We start from the raw sequence: 20,631 nt of genomic DNA on the forward strand, positions 1-20,631 counted from the left end.
CTGACCCCTATCAGGGCCCCCTGCTCCAGGGCGGCCCCGTGGTCGCCTACCCATACCTCCGAATGTGCCTCCTGACCTCTGACTGAGGGCAGGGCACTGTGCTCGCCAGTGACCTTCCTGGCGGCAATAAGCACACTGATTAATATTTATAGAATTTAGAGGAGTATTTCCTCTTGGAATGTACTGACCTCTAGTTTGTGTCGTACCTCCTCTGGGGTGCCTGACAATTTGCTGCAACAATACTTTAGTCTTTAGGTCACCCCTTCTTTTTTCGATTTTCTCTTTTTCGTTATTAACCCGATTCTCATAATACTGAGCCATATGCAAAACCTCTGACTGAGATTTTGCCTGCCAAGCGCTCTCTGAGGACATAATTTGTGACTGGATGTCGGGCAACAATCCACGCACAAATTTGTCCACAAACAACCTCTTCCCCGACTCTGTACCCAAATCCTGTCCACTGAAGTCGGAGAACACTTGTTCAAACCTATTAAAGAATTCAGTGGTACCTTCAGTTTTTCCTTGGACACAGGCCGTGAGCTTGTCCCAAATAATCCTTTTTTCCGGAATTATAGTTTTCAAATTGGCAACTATTCTATCGGGTAAAGTGAGTATTACCTGGGGTGGTTTCTCACCAGCTGGTCGTTCCCCATCTATTCTAGTCAAATTTACCCATGTATCCCCTAACCCTGGCACATCATCTACTGTCCGTACCTGCTTCCATACATCAACAGGCAAAAGCACTGGAAACAATAAATCCATGTCACTTAAGGTGAACACAGAAGACTGCAAAACGGATTCTATTTCTTTATAAAACCCTGTCGGGTTCTTCCTAATATCAGGGACTGATTGTCTGATCGTGTTCACTTCCTGTCGAGAGAACGGGACGTGAACAAACTGTGATACGTAGTGTGCTGGGATATCCACCGCGGGAGCACCAGTCGCCGCGTTGGCGGGGATTTCTACTTTTGGGACAAGGGTCGGAGGGACCTCTCTCATAGGCAACTGAGATATAGGGACCTCCGACCGCTTACTGAGTAATAAGGCCAAATCAAGCGCTAAAGCAGCTGTGGAAGTGTCGGGCGAAAAAGCTCTTTTACAAATACCTAATAACTCTGTGGGGCAACCAACCTTCTTTCTTATACATTCTTCCTGCAAGTGCTGTACCATCACTTGAATTACCTTCCTTTGCATTTCTACCGTATATTGACTATATGTATCGTATACCTCATCCGGCGGTATTGATGAATCCGAGATCCATCGAACCGCATCTCTAGTACAAATCCGTACTTCCTCGGGTGCTGATCTTCGGCACGAAAGGAACCGTTTCTGCATATATATCCTATCGTCCTCATCATCCTCATTTTGTAATCTTTCAAAATCCTGTCTAAACTCAAACAATCTATCAACATGCCCATATACTTTCTGTTCGGTATCCCTTGAGAGTGCCAAAGCGTTCAGATCTCTCACCCCTTGTGGGAGATCCGAAGTCTGTAATCTACCCCACATTACACCTAAGTGAATCCCCAGTCCTTCAATAAAAACGTTTTTCTCGGGAAAATCGTGCAAATTAGATAATGTTGAAAATACATCAGTTTGATCACCTTTTTCCATACAATGTTTAGCCCAAGCAAATAGTTCCTGTTTCCTGCCCGCAGGGACAGTACTACGAGTCACAATTTTCGACCCTGCACCGGGATCTGATTTAGTGAACACAGAACTCCCCGGAATCGAAAGTGTAGGAGAACCTAACAAGGGTGCAGGGGAAAGAGATAATGTAGTAGACGGAATAGACAGAGGTGCGACAGTCAAAGGACTGGAAACAGCAGACTGCGCAGGGGCGGGCAAAGCGCCCACAACAGGAGCATATGGAGGTGGCGCTGAAGAATCAGGCCTCCGTTCATTTAATATCTTCTCAATAAACTCCTCAGAAACATGAAAATCTTTAGAGGGATACATTTTCTGGACTCCAAGCGAGAAAGCTCTGTCCATTTTCTGGGTTTCATCTAATCGTTTTTCCTTGTCATATAACAATGCCTTTTCGGCATTCGTTTTATGACATCGTGCATGTTTATCCCTACTTTTAAGCTGCTGTAATGCTTCCTTTTTCCAATTTTGTAACACGTCGAAGGCTGCTGGCCTAGCCTTCTTTTTAAGCAAGATCGACTCTAAGTATTCAATACGGGGGATCTCAAAACTACCATTGATTGGCCACTGAAATTCGGAGGCATTTCTGGTCTGTCTGTGCCAAATGTCATTAAATACAATACTACCAATGCCATACTTACAGTACATAGTACACGCCGGCGACCCCTCCTGTGGTGCCGGACGGCTAAATTCAAAGGATTGTCGATCGCTGCGGAACAGAGCCCTAAAGCAGCTAGACAATTTCCCAGGCATTTCTCAAAGACTTGGTGTTACCTGGTCCAATAATTGTGTCTGCAGATACAATACGCCAAATTCAAATTGTCAGGGTTAAATTAAGAGCCGGGTCACGACTGCACCTGACCAAACCTAAGGAGGACCGTACGGTTTTCAAAGGACTTCAACTAACGAATTTTACCTGCGTTCAGTGGTTTCGGCAAATCTGCCCGCCTCGGATTTGGACCCTCGTCAAGATGCCGTGTCAGACCACACGACCATCGTCCAAGGATCGGATCGTGCAGCGCTGCCGAGGTATCGCGTCTCGATCGGTCGGGCCCGCAGAATCACACCGTCCGATCCCAGTTCGATAGTCTGCGTCAACCTTCAATGATCCGGCATCAATCTTGAGGGTCCCTATTCGGGCGCCAACTGTGGAAACAGAGAAATTGACATGAGGCCGGGAAGCCCAAATGGAAACACACCAACACAGGTTACAAAGGACCATATAAAGCGCTTTATTTCAAAGTTACAAAGTTACCAAGTTATCAAAGTCAATTGACATGCGAATAGCTATTCGGCTCTCTGACTCACACACGAACCTCCAACGATAAGGTTTCGCATCGAAAGTGGGAGAGACCGAATATCTGGATGCTCGGGTTTTTATACAGTTTGTACCACATCAGCCAGCCCTCTTGCGAGTTAACCATTCTTAGAACCATGGCTAGGGTTCGTAGCCAGGTCGAACACACAATTTACATACATTAGATCAGTTCCGCTGATACAGTTACATATTTACACAAAGGTTGAACAGAGGACAGGGTCTTAGTTCATGACCCTAACACGTAGCCTGCGGACATATTATTCATTCACGTGTGCGGAGGTCACCATGGCCGAAGTCTTACTCGCAATGTCATTCGGCCTCCATTTTGTGATTCGGGGTGACTTCCACACTGCAAGAATACCTAAAATGGCGGCTAGATCCAAGATGGCGGCTTTACACAATACATTAAGGTCAAGACCTTGCCGCGGAACCTATGTTCACAATATTCTTTAGACAGCTTGGCGTAGGCCAACATACATTTAAACAATGCGATTGGGGTCACAATATTATATCAATTTCCACAAGGGCAGTAGACCAATATCTCAAATATACAGACACCTGAGCGACATACCTAACCCCCGGAGCGCGGAAATGAAGGGTAAATGGGAAATAGATGTAGGCAGAGAAATGACAGAGGGGGAGTGGAATAGGGCGCTTGCATTGCCCAAAGAGGTGTCCAGAAATCATAGATTTCGACAAATACAGATGAATGTGTTGTACCGAACCTACCTAACCCCGAAACGAATAGCTAAGTTTAACAAACAATCGCAGTCACACTGCACCTGGTGCATGAGGGAGGAAGCGGATCTAATCCACATGATGTGGGAATGCCCCAAGTCCAGGACACTGTGGGATAGGGTTAAACAGACATGTGAGAAAACAGGCATGACCAACTACAAATGGGCACCTGAGGAATGCCTACTCGGAACCTACCCTAGGCTAGCCAAACTGAAACACATAGTCAGGCTCATGGACATAGCGTGCATTCTGGCCAAAAGAACCATAGCCATGTCCTGGAAAAGACCCGCAGGACCGCAATAAAAAGCATGGCATAGTGAAGCAGAGCGATGGGTGTCGGCTGAGACCAAGGCCTGGGAAGAAAGTGTCACTAGATCTACGGATGAGTCCAGCAGAGCTCTCGAGGCATGGAAAGAACTTACTAGGCATATGTTCCTCCCCTCGGACGACAAGCCCCCATGAGCCCATGACCCGAAACGAACTCATCTGCAAGACAAGAAAGGGCAACCCCAGATGGATGACTGGAGACAATGATGGTCCTGGGAAGGTATCCCCCCTGTACCCTCCCTGAGTATGCTACCCAACTTCCCTATACCCCCTCCTCCCCGAAACAAGAGACGCTGAAACATATGGACATGGCAAGGAGACAGTTACTGTTACTCATTATTTGTTGTTTGTTATATTGTTAAGGCTAAACCGAAAAGCATTGTAAAAGAGTATGCACAAGACGCATTTGCAAAACTTGTAAGTGATATTACTGAAAATGCCAATAAACAAATTTAAAAATAAAATAATTCGGCGTACCCAAACCTGGAGCCGAGCATAATGCAGTTTTCAATCCATCAAATGCTTTCTGACATTCCTCATCTCATTGCAAAGGCATAACCGCATCCTTTCTAGTTAAATTCACCAACGGCTTCACAATTAACGCAAAATTTCCAATCCATTGTCGGCAATATGAAGCCATGCCTATTATGGCTCTGACTCCTTTTTGTCTCTTTGGAATAGGTATACAAGAAATACTTTCTATGTGTCCTGGCGTTAGTCTTCTCCCTCCTTTCGAAAGTAGGTAGCCCAAAAAGCCACCTCCTTTCGATTATATTGAAATTTCTTCAAACTAGCTTTATGGCCATGTGCCGCTAGGTGTGACAGTAGTAATACAGTGATTCCTTTACAAATATCCTCTGTGTCTGCAGCTAGCAATAGATTGTCTATGTATTGCAAGAGTACACAACCCATGGGTAATTCCAGCATGTCTACCTGCTCTTTTAATGCTCTACTGTAAATACTTGGACTTTCCGTGTAACCTTGCGGAATCCGCGTGAATGTAAATGATCGTCCTCCTAATGTGAACGCGAACAAATATCTGCTGTCCTTGTCCACTGGAATACTGAAGAACGCGTTTTTCAAATCTACTACACTAAAATATTCTGCTGAAACAGGTATCATTGTCAATATTGTAGTGACGTCTGGCTCTAGAGGAAATTGTGGATCTACTACCTTATTCAATGCGTGTAGATCAATTATGAAATGGTATGGTACTTCATTACCTCCTTTTTAATAAACCGGAAGAATCGGGCTGTTGCATGTACAGCCTGTAATTTCCTCGATTACCCCTAATTTCACCAAATCTGTAACAATACTTTTCAATCCTTTCTCACCTTCAGCCGAAATTCTGTATTGGGGTATTCGTGGTAGGTTAACGCCTTCTTTCAAAATGATCTTTACTGGCTCTATCTTTAAACATCCTACATCATTGTCATGCATTGCCCATATACAGGTTGGTACTTTACTTAGTTCCCCTGGTAACGCTTCGGACATGAATTTTGACACAGGGGCATCGTGTGGCCAAATCGTTAGAAACACTCCGTCTGCCGTGCAATGTATAACGGAACCTAGTTTTTTCAACAAGTTTAATACCAACAAGTTCTCCCCACAATTTTCTGTTAAAAGGAAAGGACAATGTTCAGTAAATGGTCCTATGGTAACTGAGACTGGTTTGGACACTGGGTTTATGACTGGTGTAACTGCGAACCCTACGGAAATATTCTTTTTCCCTGACAGTGGTATCTCCGGAACCAAGTGATGGTCTATTGAACACTTCTGTGCTCCTGTATCTACAAGAAAGCGGTGCTCCTCATTCCCGACTAATTTCTACGTAGGGTCCTCTCTGATTCACGGGAATAGACACTGGTTCCGACCCCTGTCCTGGGCTGTCCTATTGGGGAAATAACACATCGTCCGATGTCACTAATCATTACTATTACTGTAATACGTGTTTGGCTGTGTATCGAAAACGTTCCCACTCTTCCCTCTATTTCCCCCACTCTGGTTTCCATATTGTTGATTTTGCTGTCCCTGACTCTGGTTTGGGGCATTTTGGTTTTGGCCTTGGTTTTGATTACCTCCGTTATTGTGATGCTGCTGCATACTATTCCTATTTGGTCCATTCGCTCCTGGGTGTCCTCTATGCTGTCTCCTCTGACCAGACCCATTTCTATTCTGTAGATGTGGACATTGCGCTCGCCAATGTACTTCCTCCTTACAATACGCACACTGATTCGGTCCCACTGTTCCCCATGCATACTCGAATTACTCCTTCCTTGTGCGTTCCCTCGCCCTATATTATGTCCTGTTACTTGCTGCAATAGTACCTGTGTTCTTATTAGACATTCTTTCAAGTCTGCAACCACCTGTTTTAGCAACGATAATTCGTTCACCATCTCCTTCTGCCCCGGTGATGGTAACTGCTGCCGTTTATTATGCAACCCCTTTTCCCCCTTCTAAGGTCTCCCGATATCCCTACTCCTGTACGCAGGTGTAGTAAACACTTTGACAGGTGCAGTAAACATTTCGACATAATCATTATCTAATTCATCTTTAAGCTCAAAAAGTCCATATACATGTTCTCTCACTTCTTCATCTCTCTCCCTACAGCGTGCTAATGCATTCAAATCTAACAATCGATGCAGTGGTAATTTCCCAATTAGCTGTTTCAATTTTCCACCAAATATTCACCCATGCATTCCAAGACTACCTGTCTTTCGTTGCTTCTACGGAAGTCATATATCGAAGCCACTGCTGCCATCCCATCATTCCCGTCTATATACATCTCTGCCTGTTGCTGCAATTCCACCTTCCTTTCTTTGCTGATTGCGCTGCGAGTTACCCTCGTGTATCCCCGTTGGTCAGTCCCGCCTCTCAACTTCAACCCCGGGAGGAACGGACGGTACTGAGTCTGTGCCTGAGGCGGGAGGTGCGGATGGGACAATGGGAACAGGGAGTGTCTGTTGTGGGCCTGGTTGGCTAATAGGAGGTGTTACGCGCACGGTCTGTGGCTGCGGCAGGGCTTGCGCTACCGGAGGGGGAGCTTGAGCTACGGGCGGGGTCTGGGCAATAGCTACTGACGTGTCTGGTCTTACTTCTGATTTTGGGCCTTGTTTTGTATGGGTCAATATATTTTCTATTAATTCATCCGCTATATATTATGCTCGTTGTGGGTATATTCAACTGGTCACGCCTACCTGCCCTTCTTAGACTCTCAGTCCACTCCTCCTCTTCTTTCTCTTCCGCTACGTCACCTTTCGATTTATACCTGTGCGCATGATTTGCTCTGCTTTTAAATCGGAGCATTGCTTCCTTTCTCGTCTTTAATAGTCTCAAATGCTGCAGGACGCGCTTTCTTTCTTCTCAACACCCTTTCCAGGTTGTCTATCCTCGCTATCTCAAAACTACCATTAATCGGCCACTGATGGTCTTGTTGCTTTCTGGTTTGCCTATGCCAAGTCTACAAGAATATTCTCGCACCCACTCCATACTTCACATACATCTCATACGCCGGCGTTCCCTCAGGTGGTACAATTTGGCCATCTTCCAAAGATTGTCTACCACAGCGGAAAAACCCCGCTAAGGTGGACAATACCCCAGGCATGTTTCAACCTTCCCCCTGGTTAATCAACCTTACCTAGGGCGTTTGATTTTGCATAGTCAACTCTCAACCAATATCAGGATACTTTGAATCGGGGAATGACTCACCTGATAAATCAAGTCGTCTGTATACTGATGCACCAAAGGACGTCGTGTCTGCGTTTCTTGGCTTCCGCCTCGTTTCGGGACCCTCGCCTCCTTGTTCTCTAGCCAGGCACGTCGATCAGGGATCAGATGTGTGCAGATCTGCAAAGGAGTCTCTCATCACTTTTACTTGGTGCCCCGAACACCTCTTGATCCCGGCTCGATCGTCCCGTCCTCGCCGTTCTCCGCCTTACTCAATTACGTTATGCGATGGAACAAGTGGGGGAGGGTCCCTATTCGGGCGCCATCTTGAAAGGGGCCCCTAGGGGACCCAGACGTCTATGGAAACAAGGCGAGTCACCACACATGATAGATATGCTAGACACAAGGTTGTACTCCCAAAGCTAGGGTTTATTGCAAAGCAAAAGTCTCAGTTGGCCAACTCGGTCTCACGCCCCGCGACGTGTATCTCTAGACCTCGAGGGACGCAAGAGAGTGAATTACGTACATTAGTTACATATATACAAAATGCATATCAATCAGCTATGACATGTTTAACACCCCCCCTTATTGAGTTTCTTTGAACTTGGTGTGATGATGGAGACATCTCTGATTACTATGACACCTTCAAACATCTATTCTAGTAACAATTTGCAATTTGTGAGTGCGAAGGCATCTTTCAGTTGTTGAATAGAACACAGCGCTTCTGTTCTTGGAAGCGAGCTACATACGGGGGGAAGAGTTGCATTCCGGACCTTGCTATCTATTAGGTGCTATTCGCGTCCTGGGAGCCGACACGCTCTAGCGGGCTCAGCAAAGGGGGGCCGTAAGAAAAGCATAATTCAAGCCTTTAGCAGTATTATTCTAACATATTCTACCATATAACGAGACTGGCTGGCAGCTGCGAAATGATTAAATGCCCTGCAGCTCTGCTTCAAGGCTACATTCGGGAGGGATCCGGGCATTCTTCCTGGCGATGCCTACGTTTGTGTTTCAACTAACTCTTGTTATCCTCTCGGCTCTGCGGCCTTGTCCTTTTCACATACAGACAACAATGTTTTACAGTCGAGCAGTGCAAGCGGAAAATATACTGCGAAGCAATAGGAACAGAAAGCAATGAGCAATGGTTAGAAAACAAAATGGCGATTCTTGTTATATCAAAATGGCTGTTCATTGGCAAACTCGAAAACCTATATTCTGTCATATCGTGCATGAGACGGTTGGCCCACGGCCACCAAAATACGTTTGCGGTCACAAAGTAGAGGTATCCATTTTTCTAGACTGACATAGTGCCTTAGTTTTTGGATTCAGATTCCCTGCTGATTTTGTACCCTGAACTCCTCGTCTTTGACAACCTTGCTTGTTATTGGATTCTGATTGCGTCCCGATTGTGTACTTCACATGTCCCGCCACTGCCAAAATGTGCCTGTCCCTGGATTTCATTTGCATGCAGTTTCTATGACCTACCTTCCTCGCTCATGCAGACTCCATTCTGTACTTAGTTCGGAGCCGTTGCTCTTGCCCTCTCCAGATATCCCGCACGGAACTTGCTCTAACTTCTCTTCCATTTCCCGACTTCCTACGGACATTGCAAAAAGACTTGGGAACTTTTCCTGTTTAGAGATAAAGTGCACAACCAGCACGCCTTGCTGTTATTATCGTGTGCACCACCTCGGAACTAGTGCGACCCTTGTGCCTCCCGGTAAGAGCCTTACTAACCTCCCCTGTTATTTTTCCTTCCGTTGTTCATTCTTCTGAATTCTTTTGGCCACATCCTTCCTCCTCATATCTTCCACTAGACCATTGCCTATGGGTAAAAATGTGTTCTATCTTGCTACTAAGACATACTGTATATTAGTGTATTTAGGGACACATACCTTATTTCCTGTTAGGAGTCTGTGTCCTGATACCAGCGCTGTCTGGTCTCCTGAACACCCTACAGAGCGGGATCAGGTTAATTGCTTAAGACAAAATGGTATATATTATCTTTTTGTGTACCATTCAGTAGCCTTTGTGCTTTCTTTTGCAGCCTGGTAATGTGGTGGTGTGTTCTCCCGCTCTTTCATTTAATTTACTCCTCTGCCTGTTTTGTTTACACATCAGAGGGGCGCATCAGGAGAAAGAGTTCCCTCAAGTGAAGAGACCTGGGTTAAGGAATAACCCAGTTCTTCAATCAACTGGACTAACCAGGAGTCCGGCACTCATCCTGAACCACCATCCGGGGGTCGCCAGACGGTGAGTGACACAGAGGGGCCAGGAGATGAGGTAGTCACACCACTGAACCCACTGAGCCTTCTCCGATAGGAACGCGCTGCGTTAAGTAGGTCTGCGTCCTGGGCTAATCTTATTGCTAATGCTGTGCGCTGTTGCTCTAACCTCGACACCGAGGTCAAGGACGTATTGGTGTCACTGTTCCCTCCATATCGGGAAGGATGGTGTAATCCGGGGAGTCTGGTCTATTAAATACATCTTCGAGATATGAGTAGTCCTCCACCCGCAATGATTGAAATGAAATGAAATGATATTTTATTTACATTGCGCTCGTACACAAGTGCGCGACCAGGCAAAAAGGGAGGGGAACAAGGGAGAGAAAAAAAACAGAAAGAAAACAGCGATCTTACTAGGCCCAGTGACATTTCAGAAAGCGCAAGTGCATGGGAAAGGAAAATGGGGGAGTGGAAAGTGCGAAGCGGAGGAGAGAAAACATAAATAAATATTAAAATAGAATAAATAATAAATAAGGGCTTTAAACCATGGTAGTGCAGCCAGCAAGTGACAGGTGAAAGTTAGTCAGAAAGGTATATCTGATAAGTGCAGAAGAAACGTGGGAGGGGGACTGGACGGGTACAGATACAGAACCCTAGTGCAGATGGTGGCCTGGAGGCAGTGCAGGAGGGTGGCAGGGTGAGCAGATACCTTGGCCCGAAAGAACAGAGGGTGGCCAGGTGCACAATGCCATGAGAAGAAACAGATCAACAGGGGAGAAGGGGGGCAAAGGCAGAGGCAAAGAGGAAGGTCTTGAGAAGTTTCCAGAACCGAAGATGTTTTTCCTCAAGTTTCAAGGTGGCCGGGAGGCTGTTCCAAAGGGAGGCACCAGCCGAAGACAGGGATCTACCTCCAGCTTGTTTTTTTGCAAAACGACTAACCCTGAGGGAGTTAGAAGTAGAGGAGCGAAGGGCTCACGAGGGGAGGTATTTACAGAGGGATAGTTGAAGGTATTTTGGACCCAGGCCCCAGAAAGCCTTGTGGACAATGCAGAGGGTTTTAAATTTAATCCTTGCATCCACTGGGAGCCAATGAAGGGAATTCAAGGCTGGAGAGATACGATCCCAAGGCTTGAGGCCAAGGAAAAGTCTTGCAGTCCTGTTCTGGATTAGTTATAGAGGGCGGAGAGTGGAGGCAGGTAGATTTAGGAAGAAGCTGTTACAGTAATCCAGTCTGGAAAGAACCAGAGCTTGGGAGACAGTGAGCTTTTGAGGGAAGGAGAGGAAAGGTAGAGTACCTCTAAGGAGGTGAAGTAAAAAGTTATATTTTTTGGAAACATCAGAGATGTGTGCGGAGAAGGAAAGTGTAGAGTCAAAGATAACCCCAAGTTTCTTAGCCGCGCAAGTGGAGATGGGAGGAGGGCCAAGGGAGGCCGGCCAGAGAGTGAGAGGAAATGATGAAGACGGTGTACCAATAAGGAGGATCTCAGTCTTGAGGAGAGGAGGCTGAAGGAAGCCTGAAAATGAGTTGGGTGTCGTCAGCATAGCACTGGAAAGTTGAGCAGAACATTGAGATGCAGTAAGCGAGAGTTGCCAGGTATTGTTTGAAAAGCCAGGGCGAGAGAATAGACCCCCTGGGGAACACCACATGTGGAGAGGGAGATAGAAGATAGGAAGGACCCAAGTTGTACCCGGGAGGGTCGATCAGAGAGAAAAGAGGTCAGCCAGGGCAGAGCCTGATCAGTGATACCGAGGTTGTCACGAAGATGATTGAGCAGGGTGGTATAGTTGACCATGTCAAACGCAGAGGAGAGGTCAAGTAGGATGAGGACAGAGGGAATGTTAGAATCGAGGTTGGAGAGCAGGTTTTCACGGATGTTCCGGAGAGCAGTTTCCGTACTTCTGGCAGCTCTTAAGCCAGATTGGTGGTCATGGAGGGAGCCAAAAGAGTCAGAATGGAGATCAAGCTGAGAGATGGCCAGCTTTTCCAGGAGCTTGCCCAAAAAGGGAGTAATGGAAATTGGGCGGTAGTTTGCCGGACATGACGGATCAGCAGTGGATTTCTTGAGGAGAGGATGCACAAGGGAGTGTTTAAGAGGGGTGGAGTAAGAGCCAGAGGCAAAGGAGAGGTTGCAGAAATCAGCAAGGGCCGGCGCAAGGGTGTTAATGGTTTTAGAGGAACAGGCATGGACCTGTTTTGATGAGGTTTGCATAGATCGGACTTGTCTAGATATCTCATCAGGGGAGAAAAGCGGATAGGAGGAGAAAGGGGGATGAGGGGTAGCTGACGGAGGGTCAGCAGGCTGAGGAGGAGGGGGAGCCGAGGAGAGGGTGGACAGGATGTTCTGGGTTTTAGAGATAAAGTGAGAGGCAAGGGCATTGCAAAGATCCTGGGAGGAGAGAGGAGGGGTGGAGACTGCAGCAGGGTTGGCCAGCTCCTTGCAGATTTTGAAAAGTTCGGCTGAGTTGTTAGATGCCGCAGAGACGCGGGCTTGTATGTGGACTCTCTTCTTAGTGTGGACAGCAAGTCCGTATTGTCTTTGGAGCAGGAGGCAGGCCAGTTTGTCAGAGGATGAGCAAAAAGCCCTCCATTTCCTTTCCTCTGCACTACACTTCCGTTTAAGTGTAGCTAGGTCAGAGTCATACCAAGAATTGCACTTGGCTTTCGACTTTAAACGGATCCTCATGACGGGGGCAAGAGTATCAAGAGTAGCAGAAATAGAGGAGTAGAGAAGAGAGAGGGCTGTGTCAGGGTGTGAGTCAGCCTGGGGTGGAGGAGGGGGGGAGAAGGCTGCAGCAAAGGCCTCGACTGACACACGCTTCATGGGCCGGATATCTGAGAAGGTGGGTGGCAATCTAGGAGTGGACTTGGCTTGGGGGGAGGAGATGGAGAGGCGAGAGGAGAGGAGACAGTGATCACTCCAGGAGAGAGGAGTGGTAAGGGGGGTAGAGAGGGGGAGGCCGGATGAGATCAAGACAACAAGTGTGTGGCCAGCCAAGTGAGTCGGGCCGGAAGGAAGGATGGAGAGGGAGAGTGAAACGCAGAGGTCGCGAAAGAGTGAAGATGAGGGACAGGTAGAATCAAGATGAATGTTGAGGTCACCAAGGAGGAGAGGTTGAGTGGTAGAGGCCAAGAGGGAAGAGGAGAGGTCAGCCCACTCAGAAAGAAAAGAGGTGATTTGACCAGGGGGCCGGTAGAGAGTAGCAACAGTAAGAGAGTGGTTAGGAGAGAGAGAGAGAGCCTGCAGAGTAGGCATTCAAACAAGGAGTACATTTGAGTGGGAATGAGAGAGGCAGGGATCCACTCAGGGAAGGTAACGGCTACACCCCCTCCAGGCCGATTGGATCTGGGAGCTGAGAGGATCTTGTAGCCGTCGGGGAGGAGTGTGTCAAAACTCGTGGTAGAGCTGGCTGTGAACCATGTCTCGGTGAGACTGAGTACATCAAGGTCGAGTTCTTCTAGGAGGTGACATATGTTAGACGAGTGTTTAACGGCCGAGCGAGAATTTAGAGTGGCGAGATGGAGAAGGTTGCCAGACTTAAAGACCTTCCGGGGAGGGGTACAGATCGTAGGTACGCCCTGCAGAGGTGTGGAAGGAGCTTGAGATGGGGCAAAGGAGGAGGTGGAGGAGGGCAAGGTAGCCAGAGGAAGAGAGTAGGAGACAGCTGGAGATGAGAGGAAGTTGATGAGGCGAAGGAACTGCCTATCAAAGAGGAGGAGGATAGCCTGAAGGCCTTGCACCATGACAGTGCCATTTAGATAGATGTTAATAAAGACTCTAGAGTAGTCAAAGAGATCCATACTTACTTCCCAGCGGGTGCTACCCTTAATGGGAGAGGAGGAGACAGGACAGAGCACAGAGATCATATGAGGGGCCAGAGATCTTGTGAAGGAACGAAAAAGAGGATGTCAGTAAGGGTTTGTCTGGCAGAGGCTCTGGAATAGGTATCAGTGATGGGGAGACCAGGGTTAGAAACCAATATATCCTTTTTGAATTTCTTCTTACCAGACTTAGTGAGAAGGGAAGGAAAGTTGATAGAGAAACAGTTGGAATAGATAGGTGAAACGGATAATGCCATGGGCAGGTAGAGAGAGGAGGCAGTAGGAGAAATATACAAGATCAGAGGTATGGAGTGGTCACTGGGCTAGCAGGTAGCAATGTAGGTGAACAAAAACTCACCCAAATTTGACTTTCCCAAACACACCCAAATTTGACTTTCCCAAACACACCCAAAATTTACTTTCCCAAACCACACCCAAAATTGACTTTCCCAAACACACCCAAAAATTGACTTTCCCAAACCACACCCAAAATTGACTTTCCCAAACCACACCCAAAATTGACTTTCCGGGATATTATCCGCTGCTGCACTTGGGATTTTGCTGCCAGTGCCACTGAGGTGGTCTTGGGCACTTTACTTGTGTAATCCAAAGCCATACCCACAGCTCTCTCCCCATCTTTCCCTTGAGCTTCCCAATTTGGGGGTGAATTTATACCTCACTTATTATGAGTCATCGTTCTTGGTTGCTCTAACGGGACGAGTTGCTGTTGACCTGGAGAAAACGCACACGGTTGCATTATTTGACGTGCCAACTCTCCCCCATGGGTTTGTCTCAAGGTATTTAGACTCAGGTCTTCTAGCTCTTCCTGATGTTTGACCTGTCATCTTGTACGAGGATGCGTGTGTGACATGGTACATAAACGTTCTACAAGTGTCTTCAAAGGTTTAGCAATCTCAGTCAAAGGGTTTGGGTGGGTAAGTGAGTCCAGGGAGGTGAGACGTAGAAACTGACCCTGCTAGGAAGGTAAAAAGTCCTACCTTAACATTCCCCAGCCCACCCGGCTGGAGTAGTGCTGGCCAATTCCGGCTGAGCGTGATTTTCCCACCAGCTCCACCTGGCTCTGGCTTTTCAGCTTTCCAAAGGTTCACTCTGGTCTCCGGTCATTCAGTTAGTTGTAAGGTGTATATCCACTATTCCGAGAATATAGGAAATAATCAAAGCCTCTGCAATCTTAAGGGCGAGTAGGCTCAGTCGAGTCTGCTGATTCAACGGCAACTGTTAAGAGTGCGGAGAGCCCCACGGCCCCTACCGAGAGTGTCTCTCCAACAACTCTCCGCCTCCTCAGCCAGCCAGTTGCGCTACCGCTACAACCCGCCAAACACAGCAAAACACTCTTGCCTCACTCCACTCGGGCTCTCGCTCCGCTCGTGGTTTCAGGCTGAGATTATGTAGACACCTCCACTGGAAATTGCAGTCACTGCAAACAAACTGCTTGTAGGAGCGCTGTGTCCTAAGAGACAACACAGCAAAACACTCTTGCCTCACCCCGCTCTCGCTCCGCTCGGGGGGTTGAGTCTGAGATTATGTAGACACACCTCCACTGGAAATAGCAGCCACTGCAGACTGATTGCTTGTAGGAACACCGTGTTCAAAGAGAAAACACAGCAAACCCTCTTGCCTCACTCCGCTCTCTGCATAACCTATCTAATAAGCTGTAGAGATGAAAGCATTTAAAAGCATACGTTGTGACTTGATGATTTAAAGAGCTTTAATTGGAGGCCATTTCTGTAGAAACCTAGACACAGCTCTGGCACTTGCCATTTTCCCAGTTGCAAACAGGTATTTAGAAGGCCTGTACCTATATTGTTCAGGGTTCTCTCTGATAGCTATGGGAGTGTAACCAAGAAAAGGAATCTGTAGGAGGAGACAATGCATTAGAAAAAATTACTTACTGCTGGCTAGTCTTTGTCCTGATGGATGCGTCTCACACAGATCCCTCATCACCATCCTCGACTAATGCAAGCATAGAGAGAGCATTGAACCTGAGAGAGCAAGATCATAGGTTATTAATTTTGTTCACTCAGATGCAGAGCAGGGGTGGTGGGGGGGTGGAACTGACGTTACAGCGTGTGGTGTACCTAATTTAATGGCTGGAGGCCATCACTTTCAGAGCCATGAAGTGGACCATCAGAAAGGATCAGTGACAAGGCACACCTAGCCCCTGCTGGTGAAAAATGCGCTTTACGTGATCATTGCCTACAATATATCTAAGATGAGGAATCTGTGGAGGAAACACATCCAGTAGAAACGGTTTCTAATGACAAGTATCAGATTTGCAAGTAAAAGAGAGGCAGAAGTAAAAGGATATTTTTATCTCATCTGTTAATGAAAAATACTTCATTTTTACCTGTACACCGATACTTCTGAATGCTTTACTTTCAACGGGATAGCTTGACAACGAATTTGAGCAATAACGGAGCAATGCCAATTGGGTCTCACAAAGTAGTAAGGAAGAAGTAAAGAACATTAATTGTATATTTGAATTCATTTAAATACCTCACCTCACGCAAAGATGTTGTTTCTCGTATAAAAAACATGTTGATTATCCCAAGATATTTGGTTATTTTGGCTCCCGGTAAAAAAGAAAGAGGTGTCATCTTGACAACAGGAACAGTGGAATTTGTGCAAGTACCAGAGCGATGACGGGAGTGCCCTTCTGCCAGAGGACTTGCTTTCTCAAGTGAACTGACTGAAAAAAGACAGGTGAGGAAAAAGGGATGAAAATAAAACTAGCTACTGACAGCATATCTACAAATCATTCACATCAAAAGGCATGACTGCACTCCCCTAGTCACAAGGGCCAAGTGACAGCATTCAGTTATGAGATCTGTGAAGCTCAGCCATGTGGTATGAAACACGAAGACTTTCATAAAAGAAAAGGAAAACATGCAATGCATGCACACATACAAAACGATAGATGAAAAAATTGAAATAAAAGTTGCTTTTGAAGAACAGTGACATTCCTGCAAAGGAAAAATTGATGCGTGTTACAGCACATACAGCAGTCAACAATCATGAAGAAGAGAAATTAAAAGAAAAATCTGGATGCACAATTTGTAAAATTATTGTTTTTCTGAGGAAACAGATAATTAAGGGAAGAGTGTGAAAGTTGACCAGTGTGAGGTCTTAAATTCTCTGTCTTCCTATTTAATATAACCTAAGTTTGCTCTCCACCCAGTGGACAATTAATGAACTCTTCTCGTGTGCTTACTTTTATCACAGATTATATATGTAAGGTTAATTTATTATTCAACAGTTTCCTAAAAGATCATGTCTGTTTTGGTGGACTAATTTCCATTCTCAACACCTTTGTAATCTATATGAATTAATGATGTAAAATACATAATTACCATGTACAGACAAATGTGAAGTGAGACAGTTAATTTTATGATTACTTGATGTGCACCTCCTATGTAGAGGTGTTGTACAAGCACTTTAACTTACCCCTATCATGTATGTATAGCATGCAAATAGGAAGGATCTGCAGCTTTCACACTCTACTATTTGATGCAGGTTTAATCTGCAATGCCATAATTGGGTTGGAAGGTCCACCCATCACCTTTGGGGAATCATAGAGGCCTCAGATTATTATCATAATGTGGTAGAAACAACATCCGCCTACTTGTCTTAACTGATCCACGCCTTATGGTGTGAGCTTTCAGTTTAATGTGCTCTATCCAGCTGTTGCATCTGTCTGCAAAGGAACTGTAATCAACTGAAGTCGCTGGAAACACACAGACAGAAAGAAAAAACAAAGAAAAAATATATACATGGATGACGGCTCTTGCGCATTGCAATGCTCCCTCTGATGAAGCAATTATCTGCATCTGGGAAAAAGAATGAGCCTTTTTGTGAGATTAAAGCATACACAAAAGTTAGGGAGCTCACCTCTGTGTGCTGCTGCTGCCACCACTGCAGCCATACCTGTATGGGGACTAGTTCTCTCAAGAAGCTCTGCAAAGACAAGAGGGATCATATCATTCTGAAAAGCATCAATCTGTCAATTATAAGCACAATATGGTTTACTCAAAGATAGGTTACGTGCCTGTAACAGTAGTTCTTACGCTTAGTTCTGTGGCAAGAATCTCAGACAAGGGTTGCTGTTATGGCAAGGAATGGCATGATTGTCCTTCTGCTGTTGTCCAGGCTTTGCGTATGGTGACAGAAGAGATTGTCTGGTGCAAGGAAGTTATCTGATGGCATATCAGCCAAGCAAGCTGCACTGGACAACTCCACAGCGCAGCCATGAGTTTCAGATTCCAAGGAAATCATCACAGTCATGCATGTCTGCCCTTCCCACTCTCTGAGGCGCAAGCAGTGTATTCTTGCAAGCTCCAGCATTTGCTTGTGTAACAGTCCCTTGGAAGAACTGGGGCAGAGTCAGGAAGCAGTCCAAAAGCAGGGTATGGCGTTTTTCTCACTGAATTGGTAGAGGACTTCATGGCCAGCCCCTATGCTATCTTGTCTGTAGGCCAATCGGAGACAAGTGATTAACAAAGAAACACTGCTGAAACTCACCCTTTCTGGGTCTGACCAAACCCCCAAACCAGAAGAAATTGTCCAAGTTCCCCTCAATCCCCTCTGATGCTGGTGATATTAACTGACTTGTACCAAACTTTCCACAGCCTTATTTAACCTGGCATCAAATAAACACAATGTTCATCCTTTAATAGTTTGGGTGTCTGTTTAGAGTCACATCCTGCATGGGGCACCATCTAGTGGTCTGTCTGGAGTTTTACAAGTTGTTCACTTCTTTATTACAATGGTGTTGACAGGGCATTCTGGTCATGCTATCCCTTTCCTATATATGCATGTACCTTTGATACACCATGCATCGACGTCCTCAGAATGATTGTTTTTCTGACACAATGTGAGTTGTGTAAGCCTAGGAAGCAATAGGTGTCTGTACATCAGCTCCCATCAGACCCTACACCGATGGAAAGCACAGAGAGACACTTCCTGGGTATGGAAAGCTGCCTTCTGAGATTTGGGAAACTGTACAGACTCACATGCTTTGCATAGCATAGTAAGCACAAACTGAAAACAACGGTGGGTGAGCTAGAGTGTTCTCTCTCTAACACAGTGAGCTAGAGGAACAGTTGCAAATAGATGTCTTGGTATAGCTTGGCCCACCTGTGAATTTGTCTGTGCCTGCATATTTACACAATAGTGATATGTAATTGTCTGCACTAAAGTCCAAGAGGCAGTTTTGCAAATGGTGTCTGAAATGGAATTAGCAACAAAAGCAAATGTCACTTCAGTACCACTTGTAGAGTGAGCTTTAGGAGTAAATGGCAGCGATTTGTGTGCTCGTTTATAGAATTCCTGCAGGGGTCGAAATTGGGATTCATGAAGCCGCAGCAGTTTGGAACTCCTGGTTGTCAGATTGTAACTTCTGATGAGTTACCATGAAGACCAAGAAGCTATTTGTTATATCTTATTTCTGTGCTGTAAATAAATATGACATATATATATATATATATATATATATACACTGCATGAGTAAACACTATCTAACAGTTATACAATCAACATGTTTTTTCTTGCTCCATGTATCTTTCAAAGTTGTTTATTTACTTTCATTTCCCAGCTCCTGCCATTGCAGGCACATTGCGACGTAATAGAATGTTTCATGTGTATATATGTTGGTCCTCTGTGAAGCTCTGGCAGTTGCAGCCTAGCAGTGGAGAGGGACATTTGTAAGGATCCACTTAATAAATACAGTTGGAGTAAAACTGTTTGGACTTACTTTTTTTCTGCATACTTCACACTATTCAAGCAAAATGTTACAAATGTGGTCTTAGCCTAGTGTATGTGTAATGAATGTGATATAAGAAACAAAGAGAATAAATGTGTGTAGAGATGTACAATTAAGACATTCTGGAGTGCCTGAAAGATGGGGGAACTTGCTTTTTGTGTATAGTCTGTGGCACAAATCCAAAAATACACACACCACACCACACTCACCCTCTTTCTATTGCTGTACTGCTCGGTCCTTCACTCTATCACAGATAATATCGGTTTGGTCCTCAGTTGTTTCACATTTCTTTCCCTATGCCAGATTCTAAGAAAACACTACCTTCTAGAGCTACTTTGCACAACGAGGACCATTCAATAGATCACAGTAATAGCTAGTAGTTTCATAGCATTGTGACATTACTATACCCCAAACTAAATAGTCCTAATAATGATCTACAGTTTAAACATGAAAGGATGCAGTTTTATTGATGATCCTTTGAGGCAGGGTAAGGTAAGCCCAACACAGATCTTCAGATACAGGTCTTTAGTTACAGGTAAGACAAAGGGCAAGATAAGGGTGCCACCAATTGGCACATTCACTTTTCAGCAGCTGCACATCTAACTACTGCACATTCACCCAGGCTCCACACACAACATTTCACAAGCTTTCAACACATGGGTTCCTCCATCAGCATCACTCTCCCATTTCCACAAATGAAAGCTTTGCTTGAATTAATACCTGTGCCTGAAGGTTGTGCCAAGAATTCTGGAGATTTCCATCTTTGTGTATCTGATCCCATGAGATGAACTCACTGCAATGTAAATCCTACTAAAGCTAGTAATGCAGACAAACCAGTTCCCACGTTTTATTAACAGGACTTCATTCACAGTCTTGCCTCTCAAAAATATGCATTTTTTTAGCGCATACCAGTTTCCATTTGTGTACACATAACTGCAGCACTACACGTATCATAATGAAATATGTAGCAAGCATAACGAAGACGGGAATGGTTCTTTGATACTTGACATGGGACAACTTGTGCTCTATGTCAACGGTGATTTGGGCTGGAGTCCTTTCAAGACTTGGACACTCCCCAGATGGGCCTGCAAGATAGTCACTGGCTTCTAGT

General features: G+C 45.6%; 1 protein-coding gene across 7 annotated transcripts in view; it reads right to left on the bottom strand.

The window, feature by feature from the left end:
• C2CD5 (C2 calcium dependent domain containing 5) overlaps positions 1-20,631 on the bottom strand; it is a 2,654,621-nt gene that overhangs the window by 422,413 nt on the left and 2,211,577 nt on the right. For 5 of the 7 annotated variants that reach the window (XM_069628454.1, XM_069628455.1, XM_069628453.1 and 2 more), the window contains 3 exons: positions 17,651-17,716; positions 17,385-17,486; positions 16,264-16,451 (listed from right to left, as the gene is read on the bottom strand). In XM_069628454.1, the coding sequence (XP_069484555.1) occupies positions 16,264-16,451; positions 17,385-17,486; positions 17,651-17,716 (356 nt within the window). The remainder of the gene's footprint in view (positions 1-16,263; positions 16,452-17,384; positions 17,487-17,650; positions 17,717-20,631) is intronic. The other 2 variants (XM_069628452.1, XM_069628457.1) reach the window with 1 other exon arrangement.

Source organism: Ambystoma mexicanum, chromosome 12, assembly GCF_040938575.1.
Source record: "Ambystoma mexicanum isolate Mex_15411 chromosome 12, UKY_AmexF1_1, whole genome shotgun sequence".
In the NCBI taxonomy this organism is placed as follows: Eukaryota; Metazoa; Chordata; class Amphibia; order Caudata; family Ambystomatidae; genus Ambystoma; species Ambystoma mexicanum.